This window comes from Brienomyrus brachyistius, chromosome 15 (genome assembly GCF_023856365.1).
Source record: "Brienomyrus brachyistius isolate T26 chromosome 15, BBRACH_0.4, whole genome shotgun sequence".
NCBI lineage: Eukaryota > Metazoa > Chordata > Actinopteri > Osteoglossiformes > Mormyridae > Brienomyrus > Brienomyrus brachyistius.
Window position 1 is genome coordinate 16,095,130 of NC_064547.1, and position 22,919 is coordinate 16,118,048.

General features: G+C 38.9%; 1 protein-coding gene and 1 long non-coding RNA gene across 5 annotated transcripts; one reads left to right on the forward strand and one right to left on the reverse strand.

The window, feature by feature from the left end:
* The first annotated feature begins 40 nt into the window (after nucleotides 1-40).
* Nucleotides 41-5,060, forward strand: LOC125709052 (uncharacterized). Its single transcript, XR_007382593.1, has 2 exons — nucleotides 41-204; nucleotides 4,903-5,060. It is a non-coding gene; the product is annotated as an uncharacterized LOC125709052 (long non-coding RNA).
* Nucleotides 5,061-9,597: 4,537 nt separating this feature from the next.
* On the reverse strand, nucleotides 9,598-21,598 carry lhx9 (LIM homeobox 9). Of its 4 annotated transcripts, none has more exons than XM_048977652.1 (6): nucleotides 21,560-21,598; nucleotides 18,514-18,722; nucleotides 17,353-17,555; nucleotides 16,274-16,629; nucleotides 13,363-13,565; nucleotides 10,751-12,751 (listed from the first exon to the last, which is right to left on the reverse strand). In XM_048977652.1, exons 2-6 carry the CDS (start codon nucleotides 18,685-18,687, stop codon nucleotides 12,497-12,499), a joined length of 1,191 nt encoding a protein of 396 aa, XP_048833609.1. In that variant the 5' UTR covers nucleotides 18,688-18,722; nucleotides 21,560-21,598; the 3' UTR covers nucleotides 10,751-12,496. The 4 variants fall into 4 exon arrangements, with proteins under 4 accessions (XP_048833611.1, XP_048833609.1, XP_048833607.1 ...); XM_048977650.1 differs by lacking the exon at nucleotides 21,560-21,598 and adding an exon at nucleotides 18,833-18,991; XM_048977654.1 differs by lacking the exons at nucleotides 10,751-12,751; nucleotides 21,560-21,598 and adding an exon at nucleotides 9,598-10,403 and having other exon boundaries at nucleotides 18,514-18,991.
* Between the last annotated feature and the right edge of the window lie 1,321 nt (nucleotides 21,599-22,919).

Here is a 22,919-nt window from a genome sequence, read left to right on the forward strand (position 1 = left end):
TTCTGCTAGCGGCATGGTGGTGCGGTGGTTAGCACTGTTGCCTCACACCTCTGGGACCCAGGTTCGAGGCTCCGCCTGGGTCACATGTGTGTGGAGTTTGCATGTTCTCCCCATGTCGTCGTGGGGTTTCCTCCGGGTACTCCAGTTTCCCCCCACAGTCCAAAAACATGCTGAGGCTAATTGGAGTTGCTAAATTGCCCGTAGGTGTGCATGTGTAAGTGAATGGTGTGTGAGTGTGCCCTGCGATGGGCTGGCCCCCCATCCTGCCTTGTGCCCATTGCTTCCGGGATAGGCTCCAGACCCCCTGCGACCCAATAGGATAAGCGGTTTGGAAAATGGATGGATGGATGGATTTTACAAAGATATTTTTGGTAGCCCTAAAGAGACTATTTATCCGTGCATTATAGTCATGTTTAAGTGTTTATCTATGGAAAGATCTGAAAAGTGCAGTGTGGAAAGACCACCCTACAAACTTGAGGCAGCTTGAGCAGTTTGCTGAGGAAGAGAGGGCCAGACTACCTTTTGGAAAATGCGGAGGTCTTATTGTGAAGTACAGACATGCCTTGCTGGCAGTGATTGTGGCGAAAGGTGATGCCACGAAACATTCAGTTAAGGGTGCCATCTTTTTTGTCCGTGCCATTTTCATTTGTTTAATTATATAAAATATTCAACTGAATCAATAATCAAAAGCAAAGTCTGATTTGTGTTAATGAATCAACAACGTTTCAAGTTATGTCAGGGAGAGTTGTTTTCTGTTTTGTTTTTTTTTTTGTGGAAGGATACCAACAAATTTGTCCACATTTGTATGTGATTAGAGTCACATGCTAATGCTGTTATTTTGGTTCATCATTTGTAGACAAGGGCATGGGCTGCTCTTCCAGATATCTGACAGTTCCGCCAGAATGCCTATGTGAAATAGACTTTGCAGGAAGTCACGCAAGTGCTGTTATGTCTATGGTTAGTCACACTATAGGGTATCACTATAATGTGATCACAAAGCTATAATTTTTAGAGGTTCATTTGCATTCCTTTTGCCAGTGCAGGGACAGTGTGAAGAAGGAACCTATTGCACTGCATGTAAAAAATCTATAAAATGATATTGCAACACCTTTCATCACTAAATAATGAAATACTGCAACGATGACATTAACCCCAGGAAATTTTTATCAGCGACACTTTCTAAAACACACTTAACAATATTATTGAAATGAAGGTGCTTTGATAGGAAAAACAGAAAATGATAATAGGCATTTGTGTACATGTAGCTTAATGATTTATTTTCCCTAAGCTGTGCTGTTCCCCAGCCTGCCTTGAGGAGTATCACAAACAGCTGAAGATTACAGGAAACATCTCTGGGAAATCTGTCAATGCCGATGATGAATAACGCCTCGTGCCATTTAACGGCGCGAGTTATATTGGGTTTCCCAAACACCCACGTATCCTTTCGATGAGATCAATGCTGCTTGGCGACAGATAGGGACTTTCGTAAGTATCTTCGAATTTCTGGTTTCTAAGGGAATAATTATAAGGGTACGTGAAGAAAAAAAAAAACAATATATCACAGTGCGAGAAAAAAATGATCTGCTGAGAGATCCTCTGGTTCAACAAGCCAGTCTGTTTTGTTCAAATCTGTTTAATGATAGTGTGTCTCTCTTAAAAGTAAAGCACATTTTGAACCCACTTGCAATTTATTCTTCACAGTGGTGAAGTAGATTCAAGGTTTTTAAGGAATAATTCATTTATGATTCCTTCACTTATGATCCTTTGTCAGTCCAATATTTATGCTCTCTAGTACAATGCTCTCAGATGGTTAAATAATACATTTCATTATTAAATGGTGATTTGGAGTTGCACTCATGAAATCAAATAGGACAATTCCCCGTCCTGTGTTATATTCTGACTGCAGAAAATTAATTATCACTTTATCAGTGTCAGGGGAATGCACTCTACTGTTCGTTGTTGTTTTCAATATGCTACATAAAATTAAATTAAAACACTCTCCTGATGAATGAGGCCTCTGCGCGAAACTATAACTGTAACACAGCACTGTAACTGTATAACAGCAAATGAAATATATCCATCTATCTTCATTACTGCTTATGCAGTACAGAGATGAAGTGAGGCCTGAGTCTATCCCAGGAAGTACAAGGAAAGAGGCTGGGAATACACTGGCGAGGTCTCAGTGCATTGCAGAGCACAGACTCACATATAGACCATATCACGCCTTGCAAGAAATTTAGCCACAAATGTGCTTAATTGCATGTTTTTGGCGGGAGAACACGTGAGCCTTTTTTAATGACTTATCTGTCCATTCATCTTCCAGCTGCTGAACTGAAAAGGAGGGGAGCCCGGAGCCTATTCCAGGCAGGATATCGCACAAGGCAGAGGACCACCTTGGACGAGATGCCAGTCCATCGCAGGCCATACATGCCCTCACACTACTGGCAATTTAGAGATGCCAATTACCTTAGCCGCATATCTTAAGACTGTGGCAAGAAACCCACATGACATGGGGGGACCGTGCGAACTCCACATATACAGAGTGGGGGCAGGATTTCGAAAACTCAACCCTGGAGGTGTAAAGGCACCAGAGCCCCCGATCAAGACATGTGCTGCCCTCTGATGAATTATTCATGTATATAAGGATTTTTGCAATTCAAGAATTAGTCAGCCCCGACATAATTTATCATGTAGAAAAAAAAAGCTTATTTCCCTGGACATTTGCATCTCGAAATGTTACAAATTGTCTAATGTTGCCAATGTCTTTGTTTCATTTCTGTTATTCTGTTCGCATTTATCACTGAATAGTTAGACCGTCAACATGCCATTCCCTCATTGTTTATACAAAACCTTTGCGTTTTCTGGTTGGTTCAAGCCAGTGTGCTTCAACCTAAAATAATACAAGCTGCCATCTTATATATTGCAAATAAAATGAATGTCACCCAGGTTTCATGGTGTATTAAAACTTTACGGTGAAAATGCTGCTGCAGGTAGGAGCTCCCAGTAAGAGTCTATGGTGGCTTCCCAAATCTAGCTGATTTTTAATGTCACTCTCTGACTCTACTTCCTGCTCCACCACCACTTTTTAAAGTAACTGTCTAAGGTACCCGAATCCCCTCGACTTCTTCCTGCTGCCCGTCAGCAGGTACTAAAATTCAAGTTGGTGTCAAGCACACACATACCATGTGTCGATATTCCCCCATTTCTGACTGAATTCACGTGTGTATATGCTGTAAGAGATAAGCTGCGGATCACTTTGCCTGTTGCTCTGGAAACCTGTGTACCACCATTGCATGTCCTTTTCTTGAGCTCAGCGAATTTATAAGGAAAAAATCTCAGTAACACAGTAATTCTTTAGATTTAGCCACATTCCTCACATTACACAGTTTCATATAAAGCGATGCAAAAAATACGAGGTTTGCAGATGCATTCATGTTTTTATCAGGAAGACGTCGCGTGACTGTCGTACAGTACAGGTACGATTTTGTCAGTGGAATCCAAAGACATTTTTCTGCAATTCTGTAAACCTCTTTCATTCTGCTTGACAATGCAGTGTATCTGAGTGCAATATCTGTGATGTCAGACTAGCCCTGCGGTCTTCGATCCAACAACAAGGACATTGCCCAGATGTGACAACTGATGATGCCTTTTCATCAATGCTGACATCAGACGGCCGACGTCTAACAATAAGATTGAAACATCTCATATTTAATATTTGTGGCTCGAAATATTTTGCTTAAAATGCTCTTGCTATGGCTGCCCCCCCCCCCCCATCCTGGCTTATTCCCTGTCTTGTGTCCATAGCTTCCAGGATAGGATCCATACCCCTATGACCCTGTATAGGACCAGTGGGTATAGAAAATGAATAGATATATTGATGATACATTATTTAAAGGCTTGTAATCAATGTACCACAGGACTGGGATACTAGTGCATATAAATGTTCTAAATATATTAGTCTTACACTAGGCATGAACTTTCCAAAACTCTAGATTTTGCCAGTTAAGTACAGACTCAGCTTCACCTTGAGATGCACTTTCTTGATGCATGAGTTGAACAATAAGATAAAATATGCAGGTAATATTGCTGAAGCCAAAATCTTCCGAAGTTCGCCTACAGAATCAGGTTCCCTTCCTTTTCCACAACTGAACGGCAGTTGCATCAGCAGGATCACCCCGAAAACTGCTCAAATTACCCTCAGAGAAATCGTATCCGCCCTTTTAAAAGAGCCACATTTCCACAATCCCAGTCGTCTTCAATGCTTTTCCTCCAGTGTCAGAAATTTCCGTTGTCTGCTTTCCTGCCCTGTGGTTTTTCGGTCACTGTCTAATCAGCTTCCAGCTGCCTCGCAGTGCACAAAATCTGTGAATATTTACAGATTCAATCATCCTTCTCCTTAAATGTAAGGCATTCATTACGGATGGATGGATGGATGGATGGATGGGATGTTTTTTTGGCACCCCGTGCTTTAAATTCAGGTTTGATTCTGTTCATGTAATAAAGAATAAAGGCCGGTATACAAAGCTATGTAAATTCTAATTTATAGTGTTTGAAATTAGCGTTACACTGATTTTTGTGCTCACTCAGGATTCTTCATACGTGTCAACAATTCTTATTTTGTCAGAAACATGTATGACCCAATGTAAGATGCTTAATTACCACGTATTACACTATTCATTAATCACATTTAAGACGTTCGCTCAGGGGTGGCATGGTGGTGCAGTGGTTAGCACTGTTGCCTCACACCTCTGGGACCCGGGTTCGAGTCTCCGCCTGGGTCACATGTGTGTGGAGTTTGCATGTTCTCCCCATGTCGTCGTGGGGTTTCCTCCGGGTACTCTGGTTTCCCCCCACAGTCCAAAAACATGCTGAGGCTAATTGGAGTTGTTAAATTGCCCGTAGGAATGCATGTGAGAGTGAATGGTGTGTGAGTGTGCCCTGTGATGGGCTGGCCCCCCATCCTGGGTTGTTCCCAGCCTCGTGCCCATTGCTTCCGGGATAGGCTCCGGACCCCCCGCGACCCAATAGGATAAGCGGTTTGGAAAATGGATGGATGGATGGAAGACGTTCGCTCAGTAGTCAGACTGACAAAAATTATTTACCCATAATATATTTTTTTCTCAGTTTTTCCCCCTGTATTACCGTATTCTTTTTTTGTTAGGTTTCATTTATTTTTACAAATATCTAATCATTATCATGCATATTTAGTACATTATTGAATGTGCAGCATTAAAAATGTTACATGTTATATATTAAAATGTATGATATTTATAAAGACGCATCGTTCACCAATGGGAACTATTTAATTACCACAACTCTGTTCGTTTATCTGTCTTCGTTGAGGATTATCTGAAATAATCGGTCCTTTTGGGTGATACGCCCTCATTGTTCAAACACTTGTCTTTGATTTGGAAGAAATGAAGAGAAAGTAAAAAACTGTGTAGTTTTTCTGTCCATAAAATGCAACTCAAACAGCATCAGCCTTCTTGTTAAAAAACAAAGAAAAGAAAAAAAAAAAAACATGTTTTCTCCTTTTAAATGTTTCAGGGTTGCTCTGGGCTACAGTAAAAAAAGCACCAAACTGGATTTTAAGTCTCCATGGTCAAAACTCCAAAGAATACAGAAGCTGGTGGGACTGAATAATTAAATAAGGTGACCTATTATGATAACATTTCTGTTGTCATGCTGTGATCAATGCATAGGATTCAAAAGGTTATGGAAATGACCCGCGAGAAGCAGCTTTCTTTTTAAACGCATTCGTAAGATTGGGTTTTATAATTAGTAGCTTACCAACGTGCAAATGTTAATGAGCTTATTCCATTATGTGCGGTAACATTATATAAATCGCGCTGGAGCAAAACTGACTGACTTTTGTGCGAGGAAGAAACCCTGCAAAGCTCACAGATTCATGCTCAGGACAATCTGCCATGACAGCATGATAAAAGACTGGCCAGTTGCTGTGACCTCTGTTGCAACTTATTTCCTGTGTTATACCAGGAACACGGGGGGGGGGGGGTGTGCGTGTGTGTGGGGGGGGGGGGGACCTTTCATCTGGTGCTTTTCGCTTACGACACAAATGTATGGTGACTTGTACACGAAGGCTAAGATACGCGACTGACGATAACATTCCGGTAACATTCCGACAGGGAGAAGCACTGGCCCAGAAGCAGCAGTGCTGGAGGACCTGACACTGTACCAGGGTTCGGCACACGACTGACGGTGCTCAGCAAGCCGCCCAGGTCTGCCAATTTCCCTTTGCAGGGAACGCCTTACTTCTCCTTTTTTCTACACATGCAGCTGCTGCCTGGATTTCCTGAGTTTCTCTTAGCTTAATTTTTATGCTTCCAGCAAAGCATTTTTCTTTGTCTTTTCTGAACTTAAAAAGGTCACTATTGCCATTATTGGGTTGTTTCAAATGCAGAAAAAATATATATTTTCTTTAAAAAAAATGGCACATTGAGGTAAAGTAACATTAATATCCCCCGAAAATAGTAACTCTTGTCTCCTTTTTGTAGGCTGAGTATTAAGTGCTCTTAAGTATGTCCTGTTTCTGACAATCAGACATGCAGTTCAGACATATCATACCTCCACTCCCCCCGCTAGTTTATATTTAACAGAGTGCCGGGAAATAGCACTGCTTCTACTCCACTGGACCAGTGGTCTTCCTCTGGTGCTCCATCTGAACCCTCGGTAGCTGCCGGTGAGACACTCTGAGAGTAGGGCGAGTTCCTCATGTTTAGCCAGGCGGTGACCGAATCCAGCCGGACATTCGCTGCGACTTCCCACGTCTTCGGTTTTCCCTTTCTAAGACTCCGTGAAATCATTTTTATTTCACTGTTCAAAGTATAATAGTAAAATCTATCTTAAAACATTAGTATCTGACATAGCCCAAACATCCATCCATAAATCTATCCATCCATCCATCCATCCATCCACTGCCAAGCAGTACAGAGCACCAGGCCCCTGTGTACCCTGCAAGGTAAAACCAGCACAATTATAGAAAACACATATTTTGGATGTAAAATAAAAAAATATGACAATAAACTGTTTGTTATTTGCCTTCTGTATTATATTTTTATCAACTTAACTAATATCTGCATCCCAGGCAAGTGTTAACCCCAGTGCACGCATTGGAAAGGCAGGTACGCCGTATCTTACCACGTCAGCGACAAAGTGCTGCAGGCAGCAGAAGTATCCTGACTGATTTAACCCCTCTTCCCCTGCAGAATTGTGCCAGTTACTTTGTGCCGCTGCGGAGCCCATGTTACATGTAACACAGCTCATAGTAAAGCCTTGGGCTCAGTTATAGAACGTAACCCACTTTCTCTGCCGTCTGCCAAATCTTAAACTACTTTGAAAAATGCTCAGAAATTAAACATATGGCCCAATCAAGCCACAGATGAATTGTAATAGCAGCAATATGTCTCTCGCTCCGATAAGGATATAAGCAAGTTCCACACCGTAAACTGCAGAACAGACACGTTATAAGCTGTTGATAATGACTGAATCGAGTAGAAATGTCCGGTGCTCTGTGAAGAACCTCAGGAGTCCTGAACGGCACCTCAAGACAACTTCCATCTTTACAGGTACAGCAATCGGAGATTCTGTTTTCTACTCTACTCACATCACTCATCTCAAGGTGAAGCTCACTTACTCCATTTCTTTTGTTTTTTTTGTTCTTTTCTTTTATTCCTTTTTCTTCCTCCTCCTAATCTGTCCCTCCTCTTCGGCCAGCTCAGCCACTGCGATATTTTACATGTGCTAAAAATGAAATAAATCAATAAAATAAAAATAAATCGTCCAACATGAGGGGCCCATACAGAGTTTATAGAGCCCCTCATGGTAAAGCAGACATGTTTGGCAGAGCAGGGCATTCAGACCATGACTCAGACCCGGACGGGACAAAGGGAAAAAAATAAATACAAAAATAGAGACTTCCGTCAATCCCGCAAATTAAAATGCAGATTAATAACTTGTTATGGAACGCAGTTAAATAAAAGGAAAATCAATTATGGATAATATGCCACATAATGTGCATATAGATATAGATTTACCTGACGGACGACGGTGAACGGTGAACAGTGAACTGGAACATGAGCCCTAAGCCATTGTGCATCCTGTACAGTGCATCAACAGTGAGCAGTTGTGAGCCTCCGCTTAAAGGCAGCATGTCCTGAGACTTTGGAAGGAAAGTAGGGCGACTGAAGGCATCGACCAGGCCCAGACACGCACATCAACAGTGCTACTCAAGCAGCCAACGTACGGGCCAGTGCATAGCTGGAAAGGGTCAGGCGCAGTAAGTCATGCTCCCAGTCGATGGCACTGGAGTGGCATGGATACTGTGGTAGATTCAGAGGGTCCAGCACTTTATAGAGGCCCAAATCTACTGCCCCCCCCCGACTCAGCATATTCTATCTACCATGAGGCCTGTATTTCTTCAGACTGAAAATGCCAATCCAAAGGGGAGGGGTCCCAAGGTAACGATTTTTTCTTGGGGCCCAGAATTTTGGCCCCTGCCCCCAGGTCATGGCCTATAATTGAGCCCATGGTGTTACTGTGAGCTGTGCTTTATGCCAAACATTTCTGTGAGTTATTCAGCAGTGGAAGGTAGCTGGCCCAAAGGGGAAACGATGGTTATATCAGGTTGAACCAGTCAGGGGGCCTCTGCTCTCGGTCTGCACTTCATCTCACAGGTGGTAAGATATAATGCACCTACCTTTCCATCGCATGCACTAGGATCCATAATAGCCATTTTGTGATGTTACAAATCAAGACACGCACTTGGAAATCTAGGAACCACGTGTTAGTAAATCTGTGTTTGGTGCTGTGATTTTTAATGTCGCACTAAAGCTTTTTTTGCATTTCGACAAAAACCAATTCCTGTTTCTCATTAAAACACAGCTACTGCATTGCCAAGGACACCCACTTCGAGACATAACTACCTTAATTTGAGAAACCTGATTTTTGCTGTCTTTTACGTATAATTACTCGTCCAGACAATGAAGTGCTATTGTGACATAATTGTGTCAAATGCTTCAGAAAAATCAGAAATAATATGAAATCAAAAATATCACGATTGTTTATTTTCCTTCCTCATATCATGACTTACAAATGTACACTGAACAGTATTTATGGGGAAAAGTAAGAACATATTTTCTCCTCGCAGCTGAAAGGATACAGTTTATGGATTTTATCGGTGTGGCAAACCCTTTAAATATTGTGACACATTGATGCACTGAAATATTTGCCATCATGGAACAGTTTACCAAATGTTCATATTTATAAAACAAAGCGACAAGCATGAAATATGTCAGTACAATAGATGAACTGGTTAAGATGCTCCACATTACATCAGAAGAGGTAAAATGAGACGGTTAATTTCCTTTAGCTGGACACCCCGTCTGATGCATCCAAAGTATTAGTGATTATGAATAACAATCTATCCCAGTAAATTGTTATCCTAACAAAGTTATCCTTAAAAAGTCCCTTCCGACAATTAAATTATTTTTTTGCGTAATGTGCTAAAATTGCAGGGGGTTGAGGGGGTGGGGGGGGGGCTACGTTCTTGACTTGATGTGTAGATCTGTAGTCTTTACTATGACATCTGTTTTTCCACTGCAAAATCACTGGTACCTAGAAAGGAATTTCAGATTACTGTGCATTTTACAGTTGGCAGTAAAGGAGTCCATCAAAGGCAGAAGTACACACACTGAGGAAATGTTAACAGGATGTAAAGGTCCATGCAAAGTTAGGATCTTCTTTATCTTCTCACTCTTTCGAGAAAAAAATAAAAATTTCAGCACAACCAGATGGCAGAACGCCAGATCCGCGGTCTTCCTGTTCAGATGCTGTTTGATGGACATTCTGTTCTGTGAGTTTCAAGAAGGCCGTTTGTGACAAAGACACCTTTTAGCGACATTATGAAGTAGATCGTATCAGTGTGTGTATGTGTGTGTGTGTTTGTATCCGGATGAGACTCTTTTACTTATTCCGGATGTTTCCTCTCTCATCATTACACGGTTTTACCAGTTGTTTCCTGCCGGGTTGCTCTGCTGAATCTAGCAATATATTTTCTGCAAGTTTTTATTTTTTTTTAATTTATGTGTGAACTTCATCCCACTGCAAAGAATATTTAAAGTTTGGTTTCACAATTCTTTAAGAACAGTATATGTACAATAGAGTCTCCTTCTTGAGTAGGATCAACCATTCAGAAAACACATTTTTATTGTGTTTTTGCATTTTTTTTTTTGCTAAAGTGATTTTAATAAACTAGTCTCTCATTCTAAATTGCCTTTGTCTTCAATGGTGAGGAATTCCGAGCAAAGCTTTCCCCTTCTCTTAATACTTTATGGGATTTTCAAACGTCGGGAAGTGTGGCTGTAATGCCCCGAGATTTGTTCTCCCTGAAAGAAAGTAACAATGTATTAAACTACAGAGCAACCTGGCTTTAAAGGGGGATGTAATTTATAGACTATCAATGTACGTTTTACCTATCATTTGATATCATTTGAAAAAATGGGAAGCCACATTCATGCATTAAAATGCAACCACTGAATTTTGATAAAGGCTTTAGGAGACTTATTGCTAATGCATGGGGCATTACTGGATGAAATTAATACCTAACATCTAACATAATATTGGGGATCATAAGAAGAAATGTAGCAACCTGAAAAAAAACTGGGAACGGTTACGCTGCACAAAAACTGCAAACAGGATCCAAATTAAAACTCTTTTAAAGCAAAGTATTTTATTCACACAAATGTAATATGTAACAACCGTTTGGTCCATAAATATTTACGGGGGAATAGTTTCTATACACCATTTTTTACCAAGAAACAAAGAAACATGGACAATCTTGTTAGAACAATACTGTACTATAAACACAAAGGGCAATATATAAGATTCTTGGATTAACCAACTATATCTCAGAGTGCACAACTGCTTTCTATGACATCGCTGTCCCCTTTTAACAGGATATACCATAAAAAGTAAGTAATTAAAATGGTACAAAACTAGTGAGGCATTAAAAGGATGTGTATCAGCTGACAAATAACACCGTGTGTCCTGAATTTCACAAACTTCCCTCCAAGTTAGGCATAAGGCACATCGTAGAACTGAGATAGGCTTCTACTTCATGAAGTAGATCTATAGTACCATTTTGTTCCGCAAAAGAACAAAGTTTGACACTTACAATGAAAGGTTCTGTTAAACCATTAGCCAGAAGAAGCATGTTTTTGGTCTGTTCAGTGGCAAGTGTCCGTGAAAGAATTATGTCCAAAAACATAGAATGTGGATGATCTTTTTTCCAACTGGCTCACGGAAAGCTGTCTGACTCTCTGGAGTCATTATAAGTTCTACACCCTAAATGACTACAGCTTCCTCCACCTTTTTTATGCTTTGTTATTAAACACCCTGAGCAAAATGATAATAATGCACTTTCACATGGGCAGTATATTTGTCTCTGTGCAACAGAGCGTCAGAGTAAGACCACTGGCAATCGAAACTCAGATAACTTCACCACGACTTTTTTGTACTATAATGAGGTCAGCAAATCCATAAAAGGGCACTAACATAAAAACAACCAACACGAGACCTCAAATCAACACAGCCCAGCCTCTGTCCCACCCCCCCCCTTCTGAAATCTGAGACCTCCAATTAGAATTATGGTGAGTGATTTTCAATGCAATTGAACTATTCATGATGTCAGGTGTGAAGTTTTTTTAATCTGTTGAACAATTACCACTGCACAGACAGATAAATACTCCTACCTTCCCGTCAAGACATAATGTAAGTTAGCAATCCACCTGGCGTTTGAGTTTAAAATTACGGTTGTGTAACACCTAAGTGAGTTTTCAAATTTCGAATGAAGTTTGTTAATATTCCTTTGCCTTGCAGTTTTACAATAGCCTGTCATTATCTAGTAGAATTCAGGCTAAATGTATAGACAACAGCTTGATTGCCTGCATACGGAGGCTCTTTAATTCTGTGAATTCCCAGTCCATGACAGAAACACAGAATGGCTTGAAAATCAATATAATATTCCACCGCAGCTTAATATATAACATTCTTTCACGTTAATGCTGAGGTACTGCAGAACAGGTACTGCATACACACAAGTTTTTAAAAGTTCCAAGATAAACAATGTTTCACATAATCGCATATCAGAATAAGATGTTATTCTTGTACATTTTTTTTATCTATTCTGGAAATAGCCTGTGTCTATCTATAATAAAAGTCAAATTTACAAATACAATACCTAAGCATATGAATTTTCCTTTTTAGACGTCTGTGGTGGCGTAGAGAAGTTATTCTTCCTTATGCTGCCAATTTATCGACAAATGAATTAGCTACGAACTCAGCTGCCAAGTGGTCGCAAATGCTACACACCAGAATTCTTGTTTTGTATGTCTGTTTTATTTATTTGCTCTCACAAGATCTGTCCATGATTGTAAAAAAAACACAAACAAAAAACAAACAAACAAACAAACAAAAAATGTTAGAAAAGGTTTGTCAAGGTAGTTTGCGAGGGACTCCCAGATTCATGACTGTCCAGACTAGAGGTTACTGAAGTCACTACAGTGATTGAGGGATCGGTCAGATCTGTTAGTGTGGTCGCAGTGCTGGGGGGGGTGAGAGCGCCGCTGTCGGATGGGGGCGGAGGAAGTGAGGAGCCGTCGGCCTTATCAACACCCCCATTCTCCTGTCGCAAAACGTTCCTTCTGAATTTCGCTCTTGCGTTTTGGAACCAAACCTGCAAACCAATTCCAACGGCTTTACTTCTCTTTGCCTTCGTCTGTCAGTTTATTAATTAAAAGAAAAAAAAAATCTAAAATGTTCGTTCACTTTTACACCACAATCGTACTGCCACAGAACAAAGTTTGAATCATGGGTAGGAAATGGGGGGGGGGGGCAGATTTGGATAATATAACCAGATTTTTTTTTCAGATTCAGGGAATTATAGAAATTCAAAAACAAAAATTAGGAGCTGCTGGAAATATTGTTCCATCCACCAAGACTATAGCTAAAACATAAGAGTATGAATATTTTTAATAAATAATAAATGATATTTATTATTTAATGTGTTTTAATAATAGTATATTCATATGTTTTAAATGCTCCACGTTGTGCCTCAAAGAGAAAAGATAATCCTCAATATTTCATACAATTTTGCCTTTAACTTAATTGATTCTTACTAACACTGAGTTATCAAGCAGTGGATGAAACGTAGATGCGTAAATAAAGCTGTTTACTCGCTTATCCTGTTTAACAAGTTGCAAGCTCACTTTTTCTGTCAGTGATCATTCAGAGTAAGAAATAGCCGAATATTAAGCCGAATATGTAGCAAACGACATGGATCCTTACCTGAAGAACTCTTTTGGTCAGCCCAGTCTTCTGGGCAAGCTGCTTTAGGTCCTTTGCATCAGGGTTATGATTAATGGCAAAGTAGGACTTCATGGTGCGGAGCTGATGATGTTTGAAGGACGTACGCATACGTTTGGTCTTCTGAGAGGGCGGGTAAGGCTGCTGGTCCCGGTCAAGGTGATCAGCTTCGTTTTCATTGCAACCTGAGCAACAGTAAGAACCAAGAACGAAATCAGAACTTTGTAACAAGATGAAAATCACGTGGCCTGCAGAGGCCTGAGCAATTGCTAATTTATTTCTTTTTGCCATGAGCAGAACGACACAGGAGACTCAATATTATCTGTTGGATTTGAAGATCTCCCCGAAATCCTGCAAGTATTTTGTAGCTTCCTTAAATTGCGATTATGAGAATTGCTGTAGGTTTTTCTTTCCCAACGTTAATGTTTACATGACGCATATGTTCGCGTTCTTTGTTCCATTGTAGCATTGTTTTTGATACTCACTGGTAGCTCCATCTTTTAAATGACAAATACCGGAAAATGTCCTGTGACGTAGCCTGTGTACGTCTATGTCCCTATGTTTTCCAGGAATAAAAATTAATGCGGAATAAAATGATAAAAACATTTACTTCATAAGCTGAGTATTCCCAAAATGCGGAAAGTATCCTGGAAAGTCTTACTAATGGCGATAAAGGGAAAAGAGTAAACGCAAGTTGTCTTTTTAAAAACACTTGTTTTAAATTACCTGACTAAGACATCGTTAAATTATTGTGTTGAGTTAAAGGTAAAATAGTAACTAGTCTGTCACCTCATCTATGAGTCACCAATTATTTACAAAAACATTTGTACGTTAATTAACGATGGTGACGATGTCCATCCGAAGGAATCCGTAACCTACAACCGAAAACTGTAGTCAAAAAGTAACAGACGCACTATTTTAGCCAATATTAAATATGCAGTTGCTGAATTGCTTTTATTTTCGAAATAGGTGAAATATATAGGACGAGGACAATAATCTCAGTTTTTTGTTAAGAATTCAAAGAATTGGACGTCAACCTTAGCTGAATTTGTTAAATAAAACTAGTATAGGCCTATATTTCAAATAAAAAAATAAAAGCAAGTAATACAATTTGAGCATATGGGCAACGGTAATGAATCTTTGCAGTTTTTTATATGTCCCAAAAAATACATTTTTTTAACTCTTGTTAAAAATTGTATTATTGCCGATACAATTTAAGCACATCGGCTATCTTTGATGATTTTTAAAAGCTGAAGTATCTGAATTGCTTTGCCATCGGCAGTAAATTCAACAGCTGCGCGGAAAATGAGTATATATATAGGCCTAACTGAAGTACAGGATATGTCTTCAGAGCTATTTCCACACACACACACACACACACACGCATATTACTTAGGCTTCCGTTCCTGTGTGTCGTGCAGATGTCATATACAATTAATTTGCATTGCTTTTTTTGTTTAAACCCTTCAGTAATCGAATGTCCACCAGGGGTCTCTACATCATCGACGTACGTCCGCAGTCTACACAGACTACCTAAACTGAATGCGAATTGGCTGGACGTAAAGCAACCAATTAATGTGGCAAACTCAGTTCTTTATTACATGGCTGTCGCCGAATAATAAAGGCTTCTCACGGAAAACAGTCGTCTTTGCAGACTGCTTTATTTAAGGATCAATATGTTCTGGGCAGTGAATAAGACTTACCTATGAAGTTAATTTATTACATTTATCAGTTAACATTGAAACTAGTAACACAGATTTGCAAGATGAATTAACAAAACGCTGTTTTGCTCATAAGCACAGCAATCGCTTAAAATTGACAATTCTTTAATTTTTGTTTTGCATTTCAAATATTGCATGCCAAATCGATTATTTGGCGAAGCAACATAAAATGTGTTTTGCTTATGCGAACATACACCATTAACACAAACGGGATTAAACGGCCATGGACATTTTTAAATAAATAAATATAGTCTAGGCAATATATACTCTAATATCAAGAAAATATTGTATTTTACATATTATTTTCGTCGTATCGTACCCTAATATTTTGTAATGAGGCATAATAAATTACAGGCTTTCGGTTAGAAGCACGCATTCATCTGAATATTAATTTGATGTTTTATGCATGTTGTTCTATAGCAGTTGCCGTATATATTTATTCCTGAGAACCGCTGCGATATTAAGAGGGTGATTCAAAACTAGTGGGAAGCCGAGATTCTTACGTCACCTTCAATTAACGGAGAACAATTAACGAGCCGACTACCCTTATTTTCCTCCATTCATGAAGAAAACGCAGACTTGGCACACAAAGCTCAACTTTCTCAACCAGATGATAATTATAAAAGCGATAACAAATGGACCGCCTCGGGCTTTATTTACCACAGACTGTGAATGTTAACAGAAATAGCACAGAAATTGGCCTGCCATATAGATATTTAATTCATATCTAGAAATTAAATTTGTTTTTAAATAATACATATATAGGGCTATATTTATTTTATTTTATTTTCTTTAATAGATAATGGAAAACAGACAGATCTACGATAAATAATTATTCAAAGTTTACACCTTCTATTTGCACACTTCGAAACTATGGACTGTGCGCTCAGTTTGGAAAAATCTGTATTGAATCACAAGTATAAATGCCTTCTCAGACCAATCATATGTTTAAGGCGGACCAATCGCCAGATAATAATAGGCTAATTAATATGGGTAGGCCTAATAAGCAAGGAAATAGAAACGTTCCACACTATAAGTAAATTACAGAACTCGGTTAATTCGTAAATAACTCGTAATAATTTGGGTGTAGCATCTTAAAAGTTATACGGCCGTTTTCTGTTACTTGTGGGCATACTGACGCACTACGCCTACAGCGATATTCACGTACTTACCGGAGCTGTAATTCCCTATGTCTAAGGCCATTTCGGGGCTCTTTCTCTTCCGCGGCCTCCCCTTCTGCACCGTCCCAGTGCCGTTGAAATAAGGCAGCGCCACGCCGCCGCCTTTCGCTGCCAGCTCCGAGTAGCTCATCTGAGAGTGAAACTCGCCCTGGATAAGGCTCTCGAAGTGCAGCCTGCAGTACACCAGGCTGTCCTTCATGCCGAAGTGGTCGCCGGTGGTCAGGGTCTTGCTGCACGTCGTGCAAGTGAAGCAGCTGAGGTGGTATACAGAGTCCCTGGCGCGCATCACCATCTCCGAGGCCGAGATGCCGAGGTGGCAGCGGGCACATCTCTGCACAGAGAACCTTCTGAAACAATAAAGAATCGTTAAAAATGACATAAAAACAGGGCGATCGCATATAAATGTATACAGCAGCTCAACTCGTCATATGTGCCTCAGTTAAATATATTCCACTGCATATATTTTAGTTCGTAGGTGTTCTTTATATAAGTATGGCCTAAAGCGTTGATCCATAATTTGTAAACATAAGCGACTCTTACTGGCGACTGTCCTTCATTAACATTTAATTTTACAATAACATTCTATTTGTATAAATACCGCGGTGTGTCTGTAGCTCTGTGTATACAATAATTGTGTGTGAAATTAGCATAGACGTGCATTCAGAAATACACATATTTCTTTGTTATATATAGTTCTCTTCGTACATATTTTACTATTTGCTGTATAACTATACAGCTCAGATTGAGCCGAACTAATTGGATCGCAATGAAATCCCTCTTGGTCTCCATCTCTTCGAGAGCGCTGGACCGCCACAATAACGGCTTAAGACACATTCGCTTGTGCCGCCTTTTTGACGTTTATGAATAATACTCCCAATCAACTCACTTGCACAATTTAGTAATATAACCTATCTATGTAACAGTAAGTGCCATTTTTTAAACTTTCGGACCTGTTTATACACAAGAGCTCGATAGATTTATGACTGCAAATGATGAGATTTACTAATCAAGATATTGATCTAAAGGAAAACGTAACCAGGAAGCCGCTACACACATTAAACGCCCCTTACCTGTAGTAATCCTCTTTGCAGTAAATGCTGCCGTCCTTTGCGAAACAAGTGAGCTCTGACTCCAGGGCAAGTTTACATTCAGAACACTTAAGACATCTCAGGTGCCACTGCTTGTCCACGGCCAGCAGATAGTATCTGTCGGAGATTTTACCTCCGCAACCGGCGCACAGGGCCGGCTTCTCCTGGTTCATTGAAGGCATGCTCTGCAAAGTCAATGAGGAAAATATTAAAATGGATTATGAATGGTCCGCTGCCTATACCGCTAATTAAGAGTAAGCTGTAACGAAATGAAAATTAAATTTCCGAATATAGGCAAATTTTAGATAACCAATTCAAATGTTTAAATTATGCTGTATTATTATTATTACTATAATAATTATTATTATTGTTATTAACCAATTGATTTAATAAGATCGACGTTTTCCATTGTTTAAATTGAGCTACAACATTTAAATACGCTATATTAACCGGGTTTATTTAAAAAGCGACTATTTCGCAAAGCTATAGGTATTGTTAATCTGTAACGCATTCTTAATAATAATAACATGACTGGCTTATTATAAAACCAGAGTGAAACAATAAACATGGAACATTTTATGCACGGAAAGCGTGTTTAATTTAGGCCTATTTAACAGAAATAATTGAAACAAGACAGGCGAAAACTATTCTTACTGTGTAATAAAATGACAACTTTATGGTGGTATTATGACTACAGATGCAAACTATATTCTAATAATAAGGCTGTTGTTTGTTAACAAAGCATAATTTTAAAATGCCTTGCATATATGGTTTCACTAATTCTTAAAACAATTGTTGAGTAGACGAGAAAAGAATTAACGTGGGCCGTTTGCGCGATGACCTTTGTGTTTGCTTTAGTTTTTTTAATGGAATTTTCTCGAATTTTACATGCGAGAAGCCCAGTGCGGAATTTTTGTTAGCATATGTCATGTCAGTTTAACTAAACACTCGTTCGCTTTTATTAAAGGGCGTTTTAAGCTGTTTAAACAATCCCTTTCATGCATTGTTTCTTTTTTTATAGCACAAGGGATAAAACATATTGAACTAAACTGAATACGAATACTGATATAACAGGCCAAGAGCCAAGAATGATTATCACGCAATTGCGTTTACTTAGCGTGCAATATAGAATAATTTGATTACCGTCTCCCTTCCGTTCATCTGAACGCCTTTGGCTAGGCGAGAGTCCGTTTTAGATCGCCTTTCCATCTCCTCCATGATTCCTTGAATATGCTCTCCAGAGATTCCGTGGAAAAGCATGGCTGATGGACGCAATGTACAACCGCTCTTTTCCGCTGTGCAACCCACAACTTCCATATACAGCTCCGCAGCCTCAGATCATCCGAATAGATCTAGAAGGAGAGATCCACACAGATGCAAATCTTCGCCTCCGTTCATGTGCCAGTGAGTGGAGAAATTACAATACTAGGGAAATTTGTGTGTGGGGGAAAATAATTCGCACCAGTTATTTTCCGACCATGTATTGCAGGAAAAAAGTATAGTCCAGATGATAAGGCAACGGGAGTTAGAAGCTGGTGGTTGGTAATAGTCGCGAAAGTTGGTATTTTGCGTTTTCAACAGTTCCTGACGTCCTTCACTGTTCCGAGTTCTTTAAGGTCAGGGTAGGACTGCCTGAATCGTAGAGCTGTGTCCTATTTGTTAAGAGAGCAAAAGCCTGCCCAGTTCGGATAATTTGGTAGGAGGAGTTCTCCCTCTCTGAATTGCCACTGATTTCTATTCACCAACAAAGACCTGTCATTCTTTCCTCAAACCCCCCGCGTTGGGCAGCACAAGCAGGGAGAGAGACCTGGTATTGACATTCTTTTCCTCCTTTTAAACTTCGATTACATAGAAGAGACATGGACGAAGATTTCGTTTTAATATTATAAGTCGTTATGTAAACTACCCGATGAAATACGTATGGTTTACTCTGTTCTTTCTCGTATGATGTATCTTTTTGCTGGGGCATAGAGCATTTTTATTTATTGTGCTGTCATCATGTACCGAGCGAGTTTTTTCCCGGGAAGATCAATAATGCACTAGTGCTTGTTTAAATGTAATTGGTCGTTTACATCCCCATCTAAACTGGAGCTAGTATCTGGAATTTAATTTAGCCACGTTTAAATGCCTATATATGCCAACACATACTTGACGTGTACTAAGTGCACATTTTATCGGGTGGTTAATTGTGTAAGCGTTATTCTAATGTTATTTTGAATATGTAGACATTTGGGCTGTTCTTTAATGAATGTCTATAAATCAAGAAACTGGCTTTTTAAAAAACCGCTCAAATTCGCGCTCTGCCCCTGTTGTGCGTTATACTGCCATACCGTCAAAGTTAACTGTCATGCCGTAAGGGTTGTTAAAAATGCTCCAAACGTGATCTGATTACACCAATTATGCTTTGAATGTCTTTCGGCCACCTACGACAAATGCCATATATCGATAGCCCGTTACGTACTGCTGACTCAGCTGAATGAGCTGATTGCCCAAATTAATCCTAATCAACTGAAATAAACAGTAATTGTCCACTTTTGGTCAAGTTTGGTGATCTAAAAGCGGGGCTGCTGTCTTCGTAATTCGTTTTAGAAAACAAATTAATAGCCTTCAATTAAACCTTTTTCCGCTATCCTCACCGTAAGTACAAACTGTATTATGAAGAGCGTGTGTTGTTTAATTTTAGAAAAATAGTTTAATTATTTTCACTACATCTAAATTATTTTAACTTTTAAATACTTCTTAACGAAATTGAAAATCAGGTACAATATAGACTCTTGTAAAATGTATTACTATTTAGTACTATCAAACATACTATTTTATACCTTAAAAATAATTGTAAAGATTAAATCTTTTTCAATTCGGTGCTGGGAAGATTATTAGCTGTTAACGAATTTAATCAAAATGCAATTCGATAAATGTACGCAATTAAACTATGTGTTTATTGTCTTGGGCGAAATATGTAAATACTCTCATTATTGTTGGTAGACTGATTGACAGTCTTCGTCAAGTTCAGTAGGGGTTCAGGTGCGAAAGATGACTTATAAACGCCCGCTTACCTGAAATGCCGTTTTCTCCTCAACGGTTTAAGAATCTTAATAATTTCCAAGTTCCATAAAAACAACCAATAACGAGCCATCGCAGCAGTCATCGTTAATGGCAGCTTTGGTAGGGACGTATAAACTGAAATCTTTATTTTAAGTGGAACTTGGTGACATTTTCTCATTGTCGTCATAATAAATGAATCGGTGCATTTGTGTATATATTAAATAATTAAATAACTGGGTTTTTACTGACGCAATCGAGAAGATAGCCGAACTAAAGTCTATTCGAGCAGGCCTTTTTGAGTAATTAAATACAATGCCTTCATTAATGTTTAAATCGAATAATCTCCTACTCTGTCTTACTCATACCTATTTACTACATTTATTTGATGTACCGTTTCAAACAGCAACGGATGAGATAAAGCTTCTATTGAATGCTATTTTCTAATTTAACCACGACATTTAATAAGTTACATCACTGAATTTTCTGTATAGGGATTGTGATGTTAGATTCAAATGAATAAATTATGAGGCGCAGATTAAAACAGTTTTGAGAAAAGAATTTGTCGTGTTATAATATGCATTACATTAAATATAAATCACAATTTGAGTCAATATCGTACGTGGTAACTAAGACAGTACCGGTTAGCTACAACGACAACCCTCACTATATTGTAAAAATAGAAATAAGAAATCAGATCGACTATTTTTTGTTAATTTTTCGTAATATTCCCGTTAATATGTGCATGCAGGATGTTACCTCCGATGTATATATCATTCATTCTCCTTAATTTCCACTATTTTACCATGCAAATGACACGCAAGCGATGCACGAGCTCCGTCTAAGGGGCAATCCGTAATTGCTTATTCAGAGACCTTGTCTACCTCTGGAGAAATAAATAAACGTAGCAAAAAAAAAAAAAAAAAAAAAAAAACAGACTACCTGTGGTAAGCAGAAATCCAACAATCTTCTCCAGCAACTTAGTGTTTAGATAATTTTTGATGTCCAATGAATTCTTCTTATTTAAAATTCAATTTAATTTTTATTCCTTTTTTTTTTTTTTTACAATTTTACGAACACGAGTTCATAGAACAGCTAAATATTCTGAGCAATTAACGGGGTCCTCCATGCTGAGACGTAGGCTTACCTTGTACTGACGCCTCGTCGCACTTAACGGCGCCGTTGTTAGAGACGCGGATAAATGATGGAGAAAAGATGTTAGCGTGTCTGCCAGTAGATGGGGGGTTGTTCCTTATCTCTCGCAGCCCCGCTGTTCATTGAAATATATCCGCTGCTTGGTGAACAGAAATATGCCCTTTTAATCTTAAAAAAAGTCGCTTATACAAGGGTCCTAGGAGTCTCTGAGCTGATATTGAATCGCGTAAAGTTCTGGGAAGCTTTTCTCGCCATGCACGCAAATATACGTGAAAATCAAAGAGGTAATATGAATTAGCCCTCAAAAGAGCACATTCGAGATAAACGCTTTCCGCCTAACTTTAAATTAAATAAGACAGACAAATTCAAATGTAAAACCGACAGCAAAATGTTTTTAAAAAGTAGTAATACATTTAAACAGTCTCATCTCGTGTCTCTTGGGTAACTTCAGTGACAATCTAGTCGAAAACCATATTTCTTGATTTGATTTTAAAATGATTTTTTTCCGTTGATATCCTGTTCTTACACACATTTCCTATTTCATATTAAATATCGGAGGAACCGATGTTCTGTAATACCGTTGAACAATAACAATCCTATTCAGCATGCATTACACTAAAACTGAGTTATTGTAAAAAAAACCTGCATTTAAATTGCAGGTATATTATAAATACGCATAGGCCTGCGTGTGTTTGCGCATGTGTGCTGCTTTCGCAATGAATAACAAAAACATTATCAATTTAAGAACCAACGCGAACGTACAATAAAACTCTCAGAATACGGTCAAAGCTGCAATTTCACCTTTTGTCAACTGGACGATTCTGTGTTATAATATCATAAAACAAACAGGAACTAATAATGATTTTTTCCCCCACACAAGTCGATTTCTCTCAAATTTATAAATATGCAATATTTTAGGTCTTGCTGATTAAAACAATGAAGTAGATACGTTGAGCCCATCTTTATTCATATTTCATATTACTTACAATTTACCTGGAACAAATGAAACTGCATTATAAACCGAGAGATGCCAGAAGTATTAAACCCATTAATGCCTGTTTCGTTGCAGATTAAATTTTCTTTTATAAAATCATCTAACTGTTAGTACAACTACATGTATTAGATGTGGATTGTATGACCTGACGATGTATGGATCCAAAACATTAACTGAAGTAAAGGTGAATCTTTTGTGTCAGTGAGTCTTAATTTGCGCATCCTTATACAACTGCTCTGCTGGTTTGTATAAATAATTAAACCAGCCCTCCTTGTTTGCCATTGTATCGATGGTTGCCATGCGTCGCTATTTAGACTCTGTGTTTAGCATGAAAGATAAAGGGGATATTTTCATATTT

Coding starts and splice junctions, on each gene's coding strand:
- lhx9 (XM_048977652.1), bottom strand. CDS start 18,687: ATGGAAGTTGTGGGTTGCACAGCGGAAAAGAGCGGTTGTACATTGCGT. Junction 17,556..18,513: donor AGATGAACGGAAGGGAGACG/GTAATCAAATTA, acceptor TTGACTTTGCAG/AGCATGCCTTCAATGAACCA. Junction 12,752..13,362: donor TGACCAAAAGAGTTCTTCAG/GTAAGGATCCAT, acceptor ATTGGTTTGCAG/GTTTGGTTCCAAAACGCAAG.